The sequence below is a fragment of the Notolepis coatsorum genome, assembly GCF_963971535.1.
Source record: "Notolepis coatsorum genome assembly, chromosome: 6".
In the NCBI taxonomy this organism is placed as follows: domain Eukaryota; kingdom Metazoa; phylum Chordata; class Actinopteri; order Aulopiformes; family Paralepididae; genus Notolepis; species Notolepis coatsorum.
This window is the reverse complement of record NC_140170.1, coordinates 164,933,510-164,948,975: the sequence shown is the minus strand read 5'-3', so window position 1 is coordinate 164,948,975 and position 15,466 is coordinate 164,933,510. Positions and strand designations below refer to the sequence as shown.

The 15,466-nt window shown below is 41.3% G+C and overlaps 1 protein-coding gene across 1 annotated transcript in view; it reads right to left on the bottom strand.

Moving 5' to 3' along the window:
- Window positions 1-15,466, bottom strand: part of kbtbd8 (kelch repeat and BTB (POZ) domain containing 8) — a gene marked incomplete at its 5' end in the record, with an annotated part of 93,314 nt that overhangs the window by 9,020 nt on the left and 68,828 nt on the right. The window contains one exon of the mRNA XM_084315805.1: window positions 3,597-4,413. Within this exon, the coding sequence (XP_084171931.1) occupies window positions 3,597-4,413 (817 nt within the window). The remainder of the gene's footprint in view (window positions 1-3,596; window positions 4,414-15,466) is intronic.

The window sequence follows — 15,466 nt, the reverse complement described above, 5'->3', positions numbered from 1 at the left end:
GGCTAACGTTAGTGTAGTCAGGGCTGTACAGTGCGATATAATGTTGCGGTTGTAATTTCATTAGACAGACCAGCGCGGACCTTTAATAACATGCAATTTAATTGACACGAGCAATGAGCTAACGGTAGCTGCTAACCAAGGTATCCATTAGGATTATGCTAAGCTAACTAGCGATAGCTGCTAACCCTGGAAAACGGTCAAAGCGGACTCCACAAGACTAGTTCCATTCGTGAGGAAAGGGGGTGGGTTATATTGACAACGCTTGACAACAGAAGTTTAAACATAACTTCATATTTATTGGTTATTCGTTTCTGTATATCATCCAATTTCCATCTCCGTGTGTCTCCATCTCCATCTCTTCCTGTTTACATTAGAGTGTGACATCATCACCTACGGCAGCTTAGACGATCAAAACGCGAACCTAGAACAAACCCCGAGGGGGGGGGGGGGGGGGCTGGCTCTCTTGTTCATTCTCGCCCCCCCTCTCTCTCTCTCTCTACATTCAATGATTTAAAGTAGCCAAACGTTACAGACAGTATAAATACTAACTGGATAGTTGATGATATAAACATTTAATTTCATTATCTGAAATATTCTAAAATCATTAAGTCTGCTATAAGCCATTATACCTTTGTGTGCGATTATTATTTTCTCACAGTAGTGTGTATATATATATATATATATATATATATATACACACACACACACACACACACATATATATATATATATATATATATATATATATATGTGTGTGTTTGGCTAAAGTGGATAGAAAACACAGTACTGTGTAAAAGTCTTAGGCACCCAAGAGTTTTTATATAAATCGTCTTAGATGTAAATACATTTTTTTATTAGTGTGTCAGTAGACTACTCTTAGTACATTTTCATTAAATTATTTTTTAAAGCATCTTCATGGTTTAATAATGCAAACATATGTTGCAGGGACTTATTATAATCATATTGGCGTGACTGTATGCATCAAAGGGTTAAATAAAGCATTTTTAAGTGCTTTAGAGGAAATGTCAAAATATCACGATATATATCGTGTATCGCGATATGGCCAAAAAATATTGCGATATCATTTAGAGGCCATATCGCCCAGCCCTACTTCGAAGTATTTAAGACAGCCCTAGTATGCACACTGACTATTTTCAAGTATAATTCAGACGGCCTGTGCTTTTTAACGCATTTGCCTTTTTATTGTCTGAACATTGAACTTTGCACTGAACTTCGCATAGACTGTTATGCATATTGTCTTTTTTCAAGTTGCACTTGGACGAACTGTGTTTCACAAGTTTCACTCAAACGAACTATGTTTTAACGTATCTGCCGGTCGAGTTGGAGTTAGTAAACACAGTTGCATCAGGGCTGTACAGTGCGGCGAGGTTATGGCAAATTGTGAGTGGAAAATAATATTTGGGGGCAACCTTGCGAATAGTGATTTCAACCCTTCATTCGCATTTCACTCCTAAATTAATCCAGACAAATTGGATAATTTTTTTTAAAACATTAGCCTACAACCAGGGCTGTACAGTGAGACATAATGTCGCGGTGCTATGAAAAAAAATCTGTCTGCGATGAATGAATTGACTGCGTAGCCCATGCGATAGCCTGTGTGTGAAAAAAATATTTGCGTGTACTGTAAAGTGAATCTGGGCCACGCTATTCTACTTGGTAGTTGTAGTCTATCGTGCGATTAAATACCATGTCCCCGTCTCCATACACCCAACACCAAATCCCATAATTCCTAGCGAACAATCGAAACTGAATGTGGCCTATTGCATCGCCAAAGAAGAACTTCGTTTCAATAAGTTTAAGCCGCTAATTTTGCTCTGCAAGAAGAACGGAGCGGATATCAGTCCATCTTATGACAACCACGTCCGATGTGGAGAGATGATAAGAGACCATAGCCGATTAAATTAAGTCGGATCTGGCAGTGATGATTGAAGGGGACACACTTCTAACGTTCAGCCATGCATTAGGCGAGTATCCCACTATTAGGACGTTTTTCAATACTTAAATACTGTCTACTTAATCAATAAAGTATCAACCTATCCATCTATCTAATAATGAGACAATATGCAAATAAGATAATACTAATAATTGTCACGGTTCCCCGTATGAAAGTGGCTTGCAACTTACTGCTGGTAAAATCACTGTTTATTTCTCGTTTTGCATAGTATTACATTCCTCTTCTATAAACAATCAAAGTCCTACCGTTAAGAGCCTCATACGGGTCAATTAAACCTTTTTGATTAGAGTCTTTCCTTCGAGCTAAGTTGAACTGAACATTTCACTGTCAAAAGCGCAAACTTAAACAAGGTTGCGTCGCAACACGGTTTTCGAAATAAAGGTCACATATACAAATACTGTAGTAGGCCTCTCAATTCTTATAAAACAAGTCCCGGATATACATTGATCACTTTAGGCACACCCTGAATCCAGAAATATCACAAATATGAAGCGGGTAATTACCCATAAAAATAATAAACCTTTCATGGGGTTATTTACAATAATAATAATTGATTTTATTTATAAATCACTTTTCATTGTGAAACAAAAAGGTATGCAGAGTTTCTTGTCCTCCTGATTAATGCAATGGTGTGTGTGTTGTGATGATCTCATTCAAGGAGCACTACAAGCGCTCACACACAGTTTGTTGTTTTTGTTCCATTAGTGATTTACACACTCTCAGTTGGTTCATTATAAAAGATACAAACCTGAAAACAAAAGCACTTAAATGCTAAATAAAAGGACCACAGTAATGAGGCAGGAACATCATATTTGTTTGCACTATAATGGTAAAATTGTTATTTAAAAATGTGCCCCTAAAAGATATTCTGTGCCCCTAGTGAAAAAGCTTAGCGTACAGCCCTGTGTATGTTAGCCTTCTTGGATGTTGAATAAACGCCTAGCATTGTCTTTAAACACCCCGCCTCTCAGACTCCCATTTTCTCCTCTGCTAGCTAGTAGCTACGGTAACATTTCATTGGCTGTATTAGCTGGCGGGCTACCAGTTAAAATGTGCGTTGTGTTGTACAAACTGCTAACGTTATGGCAAGATGTGTGTAGGCATATGTAATGTTAATGGCTATGTTTTTAAAGTCATAATGAAGATTTATTTATATTGCGCTTGCCATTTACACAAACTGACTAGCACCTGCAGTGCTTCTGCAGCGCTCACGTCTCCCGGCTCCGTGCCAAATTACGTTTTTATTTTTTTATTTGGGCATCCCCTGAACCGTACAATACACAGACGCCCGAACCGTGAAGGTCGTGCCGAACGGTGTACGGTTCAAATGCGTATCGTTCCACCCCTAGTGACAATAAACAAACTTGAAACTCTGTTGCAGAGTTTAAAACCTTGATCTCCAACCTTTGTAAATAAAGTTGTACATGTTTTAATTGATCGCTATCCTTACTCTTCTTATTGTTGTGATTTTATATGCCTTTTTTTTGCTTAACTCTGTATGTACACTCAACGTGACTGTAAATGAGGGAAACCTCAGTTGCCTTTAAATAAAAGGTTTGAAATGATCATGTGCACATTTCCTGAATCAGTCCCCAACATCTCCATCCTACTCTCAACTCACCTTGGAGGACGTAGACACGGTCTTTATACTCGACAGCGCTGTGAAACTCCATGGCCACCGGCATGGGACTGATGGCCGTCCAGCAGTTGTCCCTGGCATCGTAGCATTCCACCGACTTCAGTGCGTTCCGCCCATCGCCCTCGTACACGCGGCCGCCTAGGGCGTAAAGCTTCCCGCAACAGTGAATGAGTCTACAGCCGATCCTGGCCCGCAGCATGGGAGCGCGCAGGAGCCACTTGTTCCCGGCGTGCTCGTACTGCCAGAAGTCGCTCTCCGCCCGGTGGTCGATGGACACCTCGCTGTTGCTCGGACGGTAGCCGCCGGCGATGTAGATGTCATTCTCGGAGGACACTAGGATGCCCACCTCTCGGAGGTCATTGGGCGGCTTGCACAGCTTGAACACCCGGCCCGTGGCCGTGTCCAGGCAAGGCACCGTCTGCTTCTTCCCTGAGTGTTTGTGAGCGGCGTCGAAGCAGATGACCATCTCGGAGGCGGTCATGCCCAGGCGCTGGGGGCAACCGTTGGTGCCGTTGAGGCGGGCTTTGGCCTCGGCGGAGGGGTCCCTTGAGAGGGCACACGCGAAGGGCGGTGGGATGCGACTGAGGAAGGCCTCGTCCAGCAAGGGCAGACGAATGCACTGGGCGAAGATCTCACGCAGGTGGGACTCTCGGCCGGGCCCATCGTGCTCCAGCCAGCGGACGATGCTCTCGTAGACGTGCTCCTCCTTCTCCACATTCAGGTCGTCGTTGTTTAGGATGCTGACCAGCTGCTCAGTGGACATTTGGAGGAACTCCAGCTCCTGTGACACGCACAGGAACTGCCGAGATACAACACAACAGTGATCAGCTTCATCAACGTTAAGTCACTGGTCTGACACACAATATACTCTGCAAAGCAATGCTAGAACAACAGGGCCGGCTTTATCAAGCATCTCAGATTCACTCTTTAGGAATCACGCTGAAAGTTTGACTAGGACTAAAAATTTACTTTCATTTACTCATTCACTGCCAACGACGAGTATACTCGTTATTGGGCGCCAATCTTTGAATGCCAACAATGAGTATACTCGTTCTTTTTATTCGATATTTCTATTCATTACAGGCACACGGACTCGGAGTTAACATGGGGAATCATCATGAGAATGTAAAAGTGCAATACCAGCCGCATCACGCTAGACGGCGGTATCGAGCACCCTATATACCCCTTGTATCTTTCTCTGTGGGACGGCTACACGTCTCCGGTTTCATGTTTCCTCGTCGGGCGAGGGCAGCCGCTCTGCCGGTTCAATCGAAGCGTGTCAAATATCTCCGATCCATATGTTGTGGTGGATTATGCCGTCGACCAAATGGACATTGGATATACCAGATGGCGATCAAACAATTGGAATATTATTTTTGGAATAATAAATAAAATTTGTATGGCACTTTTCATACAGAAATGTGTAATTCGAAGAGTAGAACCCTGCTGCAGGCAGTGGAGGTAAGAACTCTTCGCTGCACTGCCCCTGGATTACTGGAGAGACTTCTGCTTGGGCTTAGACATAGTAGGTCAAGTGTGTTGGTGCCCAAACATTTTCTTTTAGATGAACATTCTTTGAGGGATGCATTTGACAATATATTAACATTATTGCAGTCCAGTTTGCAGCAGCCGACTGAAGCTAGCTTGCTCAAAACAAAAACGACTTGGTCCAGTCGGTTCAACTCCGAATTATAGAAAAAAGGGTCCAGCTTCCCAGTTACTTTGACATATTATTGCCCATCCCTAGCTTAGCCCTTGACACACGGTTGCCTAATTGCCAAAGGAAAGTAAAAGAAATATTGGGGCAAATGTATTTTATCTTGTTGTTTCCAAACAGGCAAGTGAGTTTTTGTAGAGGGTTTTCCATCGAGTGTTTTTAGAAACTGGGAAACAATGGGCGGCAGGGTAGCGCAGCGGACTAAGCGCCTGTCTACCACTGCAGAGACAGTGGGATCGAATCCGGCTGCCGCGGTACCTCCGGTTTGGTCGGTCTTCCATACAGATAAATCTGTCCCTAAACACTCCAAATTGCGCTAAAGTTAGATTTGCACTTTATTAATCCCAATAGGGAAATTCATTCTTGTTTGATGACCAAGAGGCACCTTTTATTTGTTTTAAGTGAAGTTTGGTGAAAAAGCAAGTTATTGCACTATTAATCCCAATAGGGATATTCATCTTTGTTTGATCAAGAGTAACCTTTTATATATAATAATATTTTTTTTAAGTGAAGATTGGTAAAAGTTAGGTTTGCACTTAAATTCCAATAGGGAAATTCATCTTGGTTTGATAATTTTGTGTCAAATAAAAACAAAGCTTATTTGAATGATTTCCTTGGCGTTTTTAAGAGAAAAAGATTGATTAAAATCGTAAATCGGATGTGGTGTGAAAAAATCTGAGATTACATTTTTAGGCCATATCGCCCAGCCCTAGTTCACCTATATAGTGCTGAAATGTACACACCAGTGACCAGCCTTTGCTTCACTCTCGTGCCGGTGCATTAGGATTGGATATCGTCATTGTGTTTGTATAATGTAAATTAGACTAAAATGCATCATCATTATACAGCATAACGAAAAGAGGTTTGGCATCCAACCATAAGTGCAAATGTAGCAGTAAAGTGCAACAGCAAATATACAATGTACAGGTGATAAACTGGGTACAAAATATACGAATTAGTACTACAGAGTGTAGTGCTAATCAGATGCATGTACAGAGTTGTAGTAGAATATGTGTACAGTGATACAGGTGTAAAGACAGTATGGTAGTCATACTGATCAGCAGCATAACTAGTAAGAGTAGGATATGTACAGATGTAGATATAGTATCTAGTCTACAGATGTAAAATGATTATGTGCAGGTAACTACGGACAGGTATGGATATATACCTATACAAAATATAAATACAATTATATATTAAGGCTGTCAAAGTTAACGCGTCATTAACGCCACTATTTTTTCTAACGCACGATTAGTGTTTTTACTTTTCTTTTCTTTTTACCAGACTTCACTCAGGTGTATTATTGATACTCTCATTGATACTATGTTTGTTTCTGACTCAAAGTGTGTGTGTGCGTGTGTGTGTGAGAGATGGGGGGGGGGGGGGTGGAGATGAGGAAGGGGCAAGAGAGAAAGAGAGATGGGAGAGTGTGTGTGCGTGTGTGTGAGAGAGAGAGGGGGGGGGGGGGGTGCCAGTCCTCAGCCCTTGTGTGGGTGAATGTAACAAGTTCATAATGTTCTTTCCCCTATTATTTCATGCACACTTTATTCATTGTTTTAAATTATTATTTTCTTTTAAGTTATTCACTCTGTTTTGAATTTGATGCAAATTTGCAATATGAGGGTCATCCTTTTGTGTTAAATGGCTGCATAAAGCAAGCATTTGTTGACTCATGTTGATAAAGAGTATTAAAACTTGAAAAAGATCCGTTTATGGTATACATTTTTTTATGCGATTAATTTGTGATTAATCACGAGTTAACTATGGACAATAATGAGATTAATCAGATTAAATATTTTAATCGATTGACAGCACTAATATATATATGGAATATAGAGCATTTGTACTAGGGCTGCACGATTTTGGGAAATAATCTAATTGCGATTTTTTTAAGCAGCCCCACAGAGGTTTATTGTAAAATGCGGCTTGCATCTGGCCTACGCACTGGGTCTGTTCGGGACACAGAGCCTGAAAATGTTTCTTTTTACCTGGGAATCGATACCGGTACCCAATGGTACCTTTTTTCTGTACTTTACTCTCCCTCTCTGAAGTCTAAACTTCACAACACACAATCTAAAACCCCTTACCTCCCTCTCCCAAACCTTTCCTACAACAACAACAACAACAACAACAACTTGCAAAGGAGATCTTGTATCTCAATGAGACTTCCTGGTTAAAAAAAGTAAGAAATTGCGATAATTTTATTTGCGATTTGCTAATTGCATCATTTCAAATCGCGATTTCGATTTATAATAGATTAATCGTTCAGCCATAATTTGTACATGCCATCATACAGAGCTATGGGTTATATGCAGGTGTATAAGTAAGTATATAGAGGGGTTATATGCAGACAAAATACTAGGGCTGTCTTAAATACTTCGAAGCTTCGTTCGATGGGCATCGAATATGAAAAATAAATTCGAATATATATAAAAGAAAAATAATAATAATTTGTGCAAAATCAACTCTGCCTCTCTTTGTTAATTACAACAAGATGAGGTCGGACTCGGCACTGACAGATTTGTGTTCATATTGCTGCTTTTATAAAGCCTCAAATGACTGCTTACAATATTTCATGAAAGCAAAGTGTTTCGTTTGTCTAAGATTTAAACGTTACAGCACTGACAAAGTTGAACAAAGTGCTGTACAAGTCCCAACATTAATTTAAAAAAATGTAAATAACATTTTAATTTTTTTATCTCAAAGCTTCTAATTAAAATAGAATCTCGGCCCCGAAGCTTCGAATTCCAAAAACTATTTCGAAGGTCAGCCCTACAAAATACGTATATATGCTGTAAATATAAGAATATAAATATGCAGTATATACAGCACTGTTGTACATGCCATCATACAGAGTATATGGGTAGACTATAGTATGAGGTGGATAGTAGGGGTGGGGGGGGGGAATCGATACGTAGTAGTATCTGAGTGGCGATAGTGTATCGATACAGGGACGCCAGGTATCGATATTTAATTATTCATTAAAAAAAATTTATAAGGAAGTTGCATTGTTCATTTCAATACCTGTAATAGTACAGTAGTCCACACACACGCGTGCATTCAGTTAAGTTGGAATATGACTAATACAAACAGTTCAGTTTGTCAGGTACATGCAACACAGATTACAGTGTTTACATCCGTCTGCTTGAGAAAATACCATGTTCTGCAATAAAAATGATTGAAGTGAGATGAACAGACTGAACTTTATTTTATTAGATAAAGCATGACAGTTTTACTTTGCAGTTGAAAAAAGGTAATAAATCAAATTTGATCAAATATATATATTTCTTTTAATAAAAAAAATGTCCTGCAATGCTCAGCGTATCGCGATATATTTAGTATCGCGATACTATCGTATCGTGACACAAGTATCGCGATAGTATCGTGAGGTCTCTGGCGATTCCCACCCCTAGTGGATAGTTAAGATTAGTGTATGGCAGTTGAAGACGGTGAAATCAGTAGGTAGGTATACAATGAGTATAGGCAACAATAAATGTTCTAATTCACCCATATGTTAAATTAAAATATATATCCAAAAACAAGAAAGCAATGAAGGGCTCAACATTAGCTTGGTAACATGATCTACAGTAGGCTAGATACAAATTAAGTAGCAAGCTTGTTTTTGTCTAAATCAGGAAAACTTGGTTAACATAGCTAGTAGGGGTGGAATGATGCGTTAGTCGATGCATCGATTTTTGAATATGTTAGAATTGAAATTCATCAAAAAGAAAAGTTTTTTTTGTGCGTGTATTGTTTTTATTGACCTATAGTCCATTCATGCTGAGTGAATCAGTTCCCCCAGGCACATTTGTGTATTCAAATTTGTTTGGGGAAAATGTATCTACAATTAATCTAATCGAATCGTGGTCAAATGAAGAGATTTCATGATGCATTGAATCGTTGCCTGAATAATCGTAATCGAATCGAATCGTTGTGAGGTTGCATCGTTACACCCCTAATAGCTAGCAATAAACCTCTGGTTAGGGCTGGGCGATATGGCCTAAATATGATATCACGATATTTTCTGACCTTTCGGCGATACACGATACACATTTCAATGTTTTTCTTTTTTCCCCCAAACAATTCATTATGAGGCTTACCAAGACAGTATTTGAGTTTGCAAGCTAACATTAAAGACAAAATAAAATACCCATGCATTTAGCATTTTTATATTATTAGATTTAGATTATTGGATTATTAAATTATATATTGCATATATTTAGCAATGAGATATTATATGATTTAGATATGAAATATGATTAATTGAAAATGGGGGACCCTGCTCAAGACGAAAGTCTCTCTCTGGTCTGCATCCCCTTAACAATTGTATGTATTGAGCTGTACTGTACCCATTCTGCAATATGTTAATAAAGTTTTAAATCAATCAATCAATAAATAGCATTTTAGCATTTTTATGAAACTACTGTATATTTGTATGTCTCTAAATGTTTTGATGAATTGAAAATGGAGGACCCTTATGTAAAAAAGCCGAAAGTCTTTTTCTGGTCTTCATCCTCCAGTCTACTGTTGTTGTATTGAGCTGTACTGTATTGTACCCATTCTGCAATCGTTAATAACGTTTTCATTCATTCAATCATTCAGCCGGCAACAGAATAATTTTGATTGACAGTCGAGTCTGCCAATTACGTCACACCGCTTGCACCAGCCCTGCTGTTCTTAGCACCAATCGGCAAGCGCTATGCGTTTTTTACTTTCCTGAAAGTCCTCCATTGATTTTGACGAGAGCTCAACGACAACAACAACAGCTCCCCGCGGCCGACGAGTGATTACCAGCGCACCGCAGCATGACTAAACGAGGCATAATGATTTTACTGCAACGAATGTTATAATAAAAGCCTTTCCATACATCTGTCTGATTGAAAACTTTATTAACAGACCGCAGAATGGGCACGCACAACTCAGCACGGGCTGAGATATGAACAGTAATGCTTGCTATCTATGTCGTCATCGGACGTTGCTATGTTTGGGTAAATACGCTGATGTTATTGAACGTGTAACTATATAACGTCGTTAATGCCACAAAACGAATGCCTTTGTTAATAATAAGTAGTAACTTTGATGCAGTAGTGTGTGTGTGTGTGTTGTTCAAAAGTTTGAATGGGTGTGTGGACCAGATTGACGCGACACAATCCTCTTGGGCAAAACATCACGATATCCACGATACGTTAAAAGAGTGTATCGTTAATGAACTGTACCCGATATTTATATAATATCGTCATATCGCCCAGCCCTACCTCTGGTGGTAGAGATGTTACAGCTTTCATTTGCAGGCCTTGATGTCAGACGACAACACATTCGCATCAGAAACAGTACAATAGGTACGTAATGACCATGTCAAATAGGCTACATTGATATAGAGAGAAAGCTGACAGAAGGTATTACTGTCCATATAACCGTGCCTTTGCAGAAATGTGCAGATAGTAACGTTTCCATCAGTTCCAAAGGTTCAGGATCTCTGAACTACGGACAACCCTTGCCATCTATCCCTGTCCGGCAGAGTGGCTACATGGGTAGAGCTGCGGGCTAATGATCGGAAGATCACCAGTTCAAGCCCCGGTCAAGGACGTTGTTGGAAAGTGTTGTCCAGCAGGGAGCACTCCGTCCTCTGGACCTGGTGTTGTTGTTGTCCAGCAGGGAGTGCTCCATCCTCTGGACCTAGTGGTGTTGTTGTTGTCCAGCAGGGAGCGCTCTGGACAGTAACAATGTCCCTGTTACGGTGATAGGGACAGCTGCGAGTGCCGTCCTTCGGATGAGAAGCTAAACAGAGGTCCTGACTGAATTTGGTCGTTAAAGATCCCAGGGTGCATATCGCAAAGAGTAGCGTTCCCCTGATGTGTGCCTGGTGCCAGTGTATGGGAGCCACTGAGTCTGCGTAGCCCACGGTTGGGTGCTACACAGTGGTGGTGAAGGAGGCAATTAAAATCAAAATACATTGTAGGGAGCGCTTTGAGTCTAGAGTCTGGAGAAAAGCGCTATATAAATGCAATGGTCAGAGCCGAGGCCTAGAGGTAAAGAGGCCGGCCAGTAACCAAAAGGTCACTGGTTCGCTCCCAGAGCTGGTGACTGACTGAAGGGTGGCTGGTATTACATCTATGGTGCCCACCATCCTGCCCAAATGCCCTTGAGCAAGGTACTGAACGCCCAAACTGCTCCAGGGACGCTGCACTCTGACCTCTGATGAAATGCATACGTGTGGGGGACTGCGTGTATGTGTAGCTAGGAGGGATGTGCGAAAAGACTAATTTTAATTGCCTTGTGTACATTAACTAATTCAGCGCCAGCTATTAGACTGACCTGGTCATAGCAAGGCCACGCTTTAAAAGATAGGAGTGCGTCACCTTGTTTGTAGAGCTCTAACTATATTCTATATTATAGCTATGGATACAATACTATGGCCCATTTGACATCACCTATCTATCGTTCAATATGTGAAAAAGAATAAATTTTTCCATCCATACGTTCCTGTGTTATACCGTGGTGAATATAAGTATGGTTTTAGAGCGGTCTGGGGTAATTCCCGAAATGCTGAGTTATAGCCTTATACGTCAATTCTACTATAGACATTGTCGTTTCTTGCCTGTACACGCTACTATTCCCAAATCACATCTATGTCATAGGTATTATGTTTCATCATGAATGCATGAAAGGGGGGGGTCGTTTCTGATTATTTGATTTGTCAGTAACGGCATTCGTATTGAACACTAAAAACGCTTATCAGCCCGATCTGTATAAAAGCATTGCAGGATCAAGCAAAAATTTACATCAGATTAGGCTTGGGCGGTATAATTTTTTTCATACAGTCATACCTTGATGACCCAATACCCCGGTATACAGTATATGACTGTATGACTTTTATTTTCATCAGCTTATATGGCTGGGCGATATGGCCAAAAATGTTATTGCGATAAAATTATTAAATTATTTTCATATAACTCGATATCGATAATTATCGTCGATATAATGTCTGTCAATCAACTTCTTATGCCCGGCGCCGATGGACGGGCTATTAATAGACTTGTTTTGCTGCTGCGAATGTCTCGAGTTGATGTCGTCATCAGTCCGCGCACGTTAGCAGTTAGCAGGAGCAAGCGGTGTATCCCATGACAATGTACTAAATATGACCCTAAAATACTGTTCCGCCCCAATACATTGCAACGACGTCCACCGTATACCCCACACTACTATAACTGTGGCCTCAGAATTCACGCCACACACCCACTCAGCACGTAAACTATAAAATAGCGCCGTGCAAGCTAATTATCCTAGCCAGCCTTGTTTCCAAGCGGTGTATCCCATGACAATGTACTAAATATGACCCTAAAATACTGTTCCGCCCCAATACATTGCAACGACGTCCACCGTATACCCCACACTACTATAACCGTGGCCTCAGAATTCACGCCACACACCCACTCTGCACGTAAACTATAAAATAGCGCCGTGCAAGCTAATTATCCTAGCCAGCCTTGTTTACTACTTGAGTCCTACCCCTCTACGTCTCCTTCCGCTGTCGGCCATCTCCTTCACTGGTTGTTAGTGCGTGTGCTCATATCCAAGCTTGGAAAATCGATATATCGAAACTTTGCGACCACGTTTCATGTTTATTTCGAGGAAATAATTTATCGCGATAGTTATCGTTATCGTTTTATCGCCCAGCCCTACTTGCTTATATTGAAACACGTTGAGATTAGGGCCGTTCTTTCAAACCTGAAAGTGCACTTTCTTCAACCTCGAAGTAAACAAATCACAGAAGGTAGCCCACTGCCGCCTGCCGGCACCATCCAGGTATCGACGTGAGCTAACGGTAGCTAGTTAGCCGGCAGCCCGACACCATCGTATCAACGTGAGCCAGTTGCATTAGGATTAAAAAATGTCAACACTCACTCACCCCGTTTTATATTACATTCCCAAAGAAGTGCCTCCGTCTCTCGTAGTCTCGTTGTGCTGGATGAAGTCACTGGCGACTCGTGGCGGCGAGGGTTTTGCTTAAATCCGAACAGACTCCAGTCCTTTAATTGTCCAAATGCGACAAGTGTGTGCAAGTTTAGCTCTTGTTTGACAAAACGTTAGCCATCTGTGGTCAGGGAGCTCATCGTGGGCTGGAGTGACGGTGGTTAACTTCGACGCTTCATCGTTCAATGGTAACGTATTATTATTATTGCTTTAGCAGTCTGCTCAGAGATAGAGGAAATGCATACAGGTTAGTGTGACGCACCTCGTGTGTTCTCCTCACGTGACTCACAATAGCCAATGCTGCCGCCATCTTGCTCAGCTCTGTGCGGGAAATACGGACCGCCTCCCCTGCCATCTGCTGGCCGTGCTGTGTGTGTGTGCACTACAACCAATGCAGTCCCCGTCGAAACTCCGTTTCAGTGTAAATAGAAACTGAACCCCAACTGTGATTTTGACGGTATTGATTTTCAATACCGTCGGTATCTCTAAATACCCCGGTATACGGTAATACCGTCATACCGCCCAAGCCTACATCAGATATGATCGGGAGTATTCCAAAAATAATATTCCAATTGTTTGATCGCCATCTGGTACATCCAATGTCCATTTGGTCCACACCTCCACGGCATAACCCACAACATATGGATCGGGGATATTTGACGCGCTTATGGAACCGGGAGAACCGCTCCACTCGGCCGACAAGGAAAAGTGAGACCGGAGACATTTGGCCGTTACACAGGCCAAGATACAAGGTTACAAAGGGTGCTCGATACCGCCGTCTAGCTGGATGCTGCAGGTATTGCACTTTGGCGATCTCACTCATTCCCTATGGTAACACCAAGGTCCCTGGATGAATACAAATATTGAATAAAGGAATAAACGCCCAAAACCCGAGAAATCTCAGGTCTGGCGCCCAACCGCTGGCGAGTTAACCAGACGTATCTCGGGTTTGGCCTCCATTGAGTTAACAATAAAATAATGTAAATATTCTAAAAAATACTCTGTTCAATGCACCCCCTCAGTTTGTCTAGTACCCTGTATGAATACTATGTTAGCTTGTCATTCTAGAGAGAGATCCATGGTTGTACATTAATTGCCGTACCTCGATCTCTCCATGCTGCAACATGTTGCGTTAATAAAATTCCACCCTCAAAGACTCTGATGTCCGCCTCTGAATAATCTGTGTAGATTATGCCCCATCAAAGCTTGTTGTTTTCTAAAATCAAAAGGTCTATATTTTGTATTTCCAACAGCACTGTCCTGCCTGCCAGAATGTGCGTGCATGTCGTTGCATCATTGTCACCTCTGAATCTCTCCTATACACAAATTACACACACATTATATAATATGTATATCCAGCTCTCAATCTCTCCCTCTCATATCCTATATATACTGTGTGTATTAAAGGTGGAACGGTACGTATTCGAACCGTACACCGTTCGGCACGACCTCCCCGGTTCGGGGGCGTGTGTGTATTGTTCGGTTCACGGGATGAGCAAAAAAAAATCTTCATTTGGCACGGAACCGGGAGAGGTGACATGCTGGTTGCTCAGCTGGCAGCAGGTGCCAGTGTGGAAATTGCAAGCGCAATATATTATAAATCAATCTTCATTACGACTTTAAAAACATAGCCATTAACATTACATAGGCCTACACACATCTTGCCATAATGTTAGCACTTAGCACGGTTTGTACAACGCACTTTAACTATGGTAGCCCGCCAGCCCCAACGTTAATACAGTTGAATGAAATGTTACCGTAGCTACTAGCTACTAGCTAGCAGAGGAGAAAATGAGAGTCTGAGAGGCGGGGTGTTGAAAGACAATGATAGGTGTTTATTCAACATCCAAGAAGGCTAACATACAACTGTGTTTACTAACTCCAACCGGGACTATTGCAGCTTTTCCACTGCATGTTAACAACTAGATTCAACTCCGGTAACATTAGAGTCGAGAAGGTCCGTGACGCTAAAATGTCCGTGCGGTCCCCCAACCCATAGATAGTTCCAACTCACCGAATTACGTTAATCCACCACAGTTGCACTCAATATTTAAATAATGTTAGTCTAAATAAATGTAGACAGATAATGTACGTATTTTAAAAATAGAATGAACAGAGCAGTGTTGTTTTGAAACAGTACAGTGTGTTAGTTTATTTATTT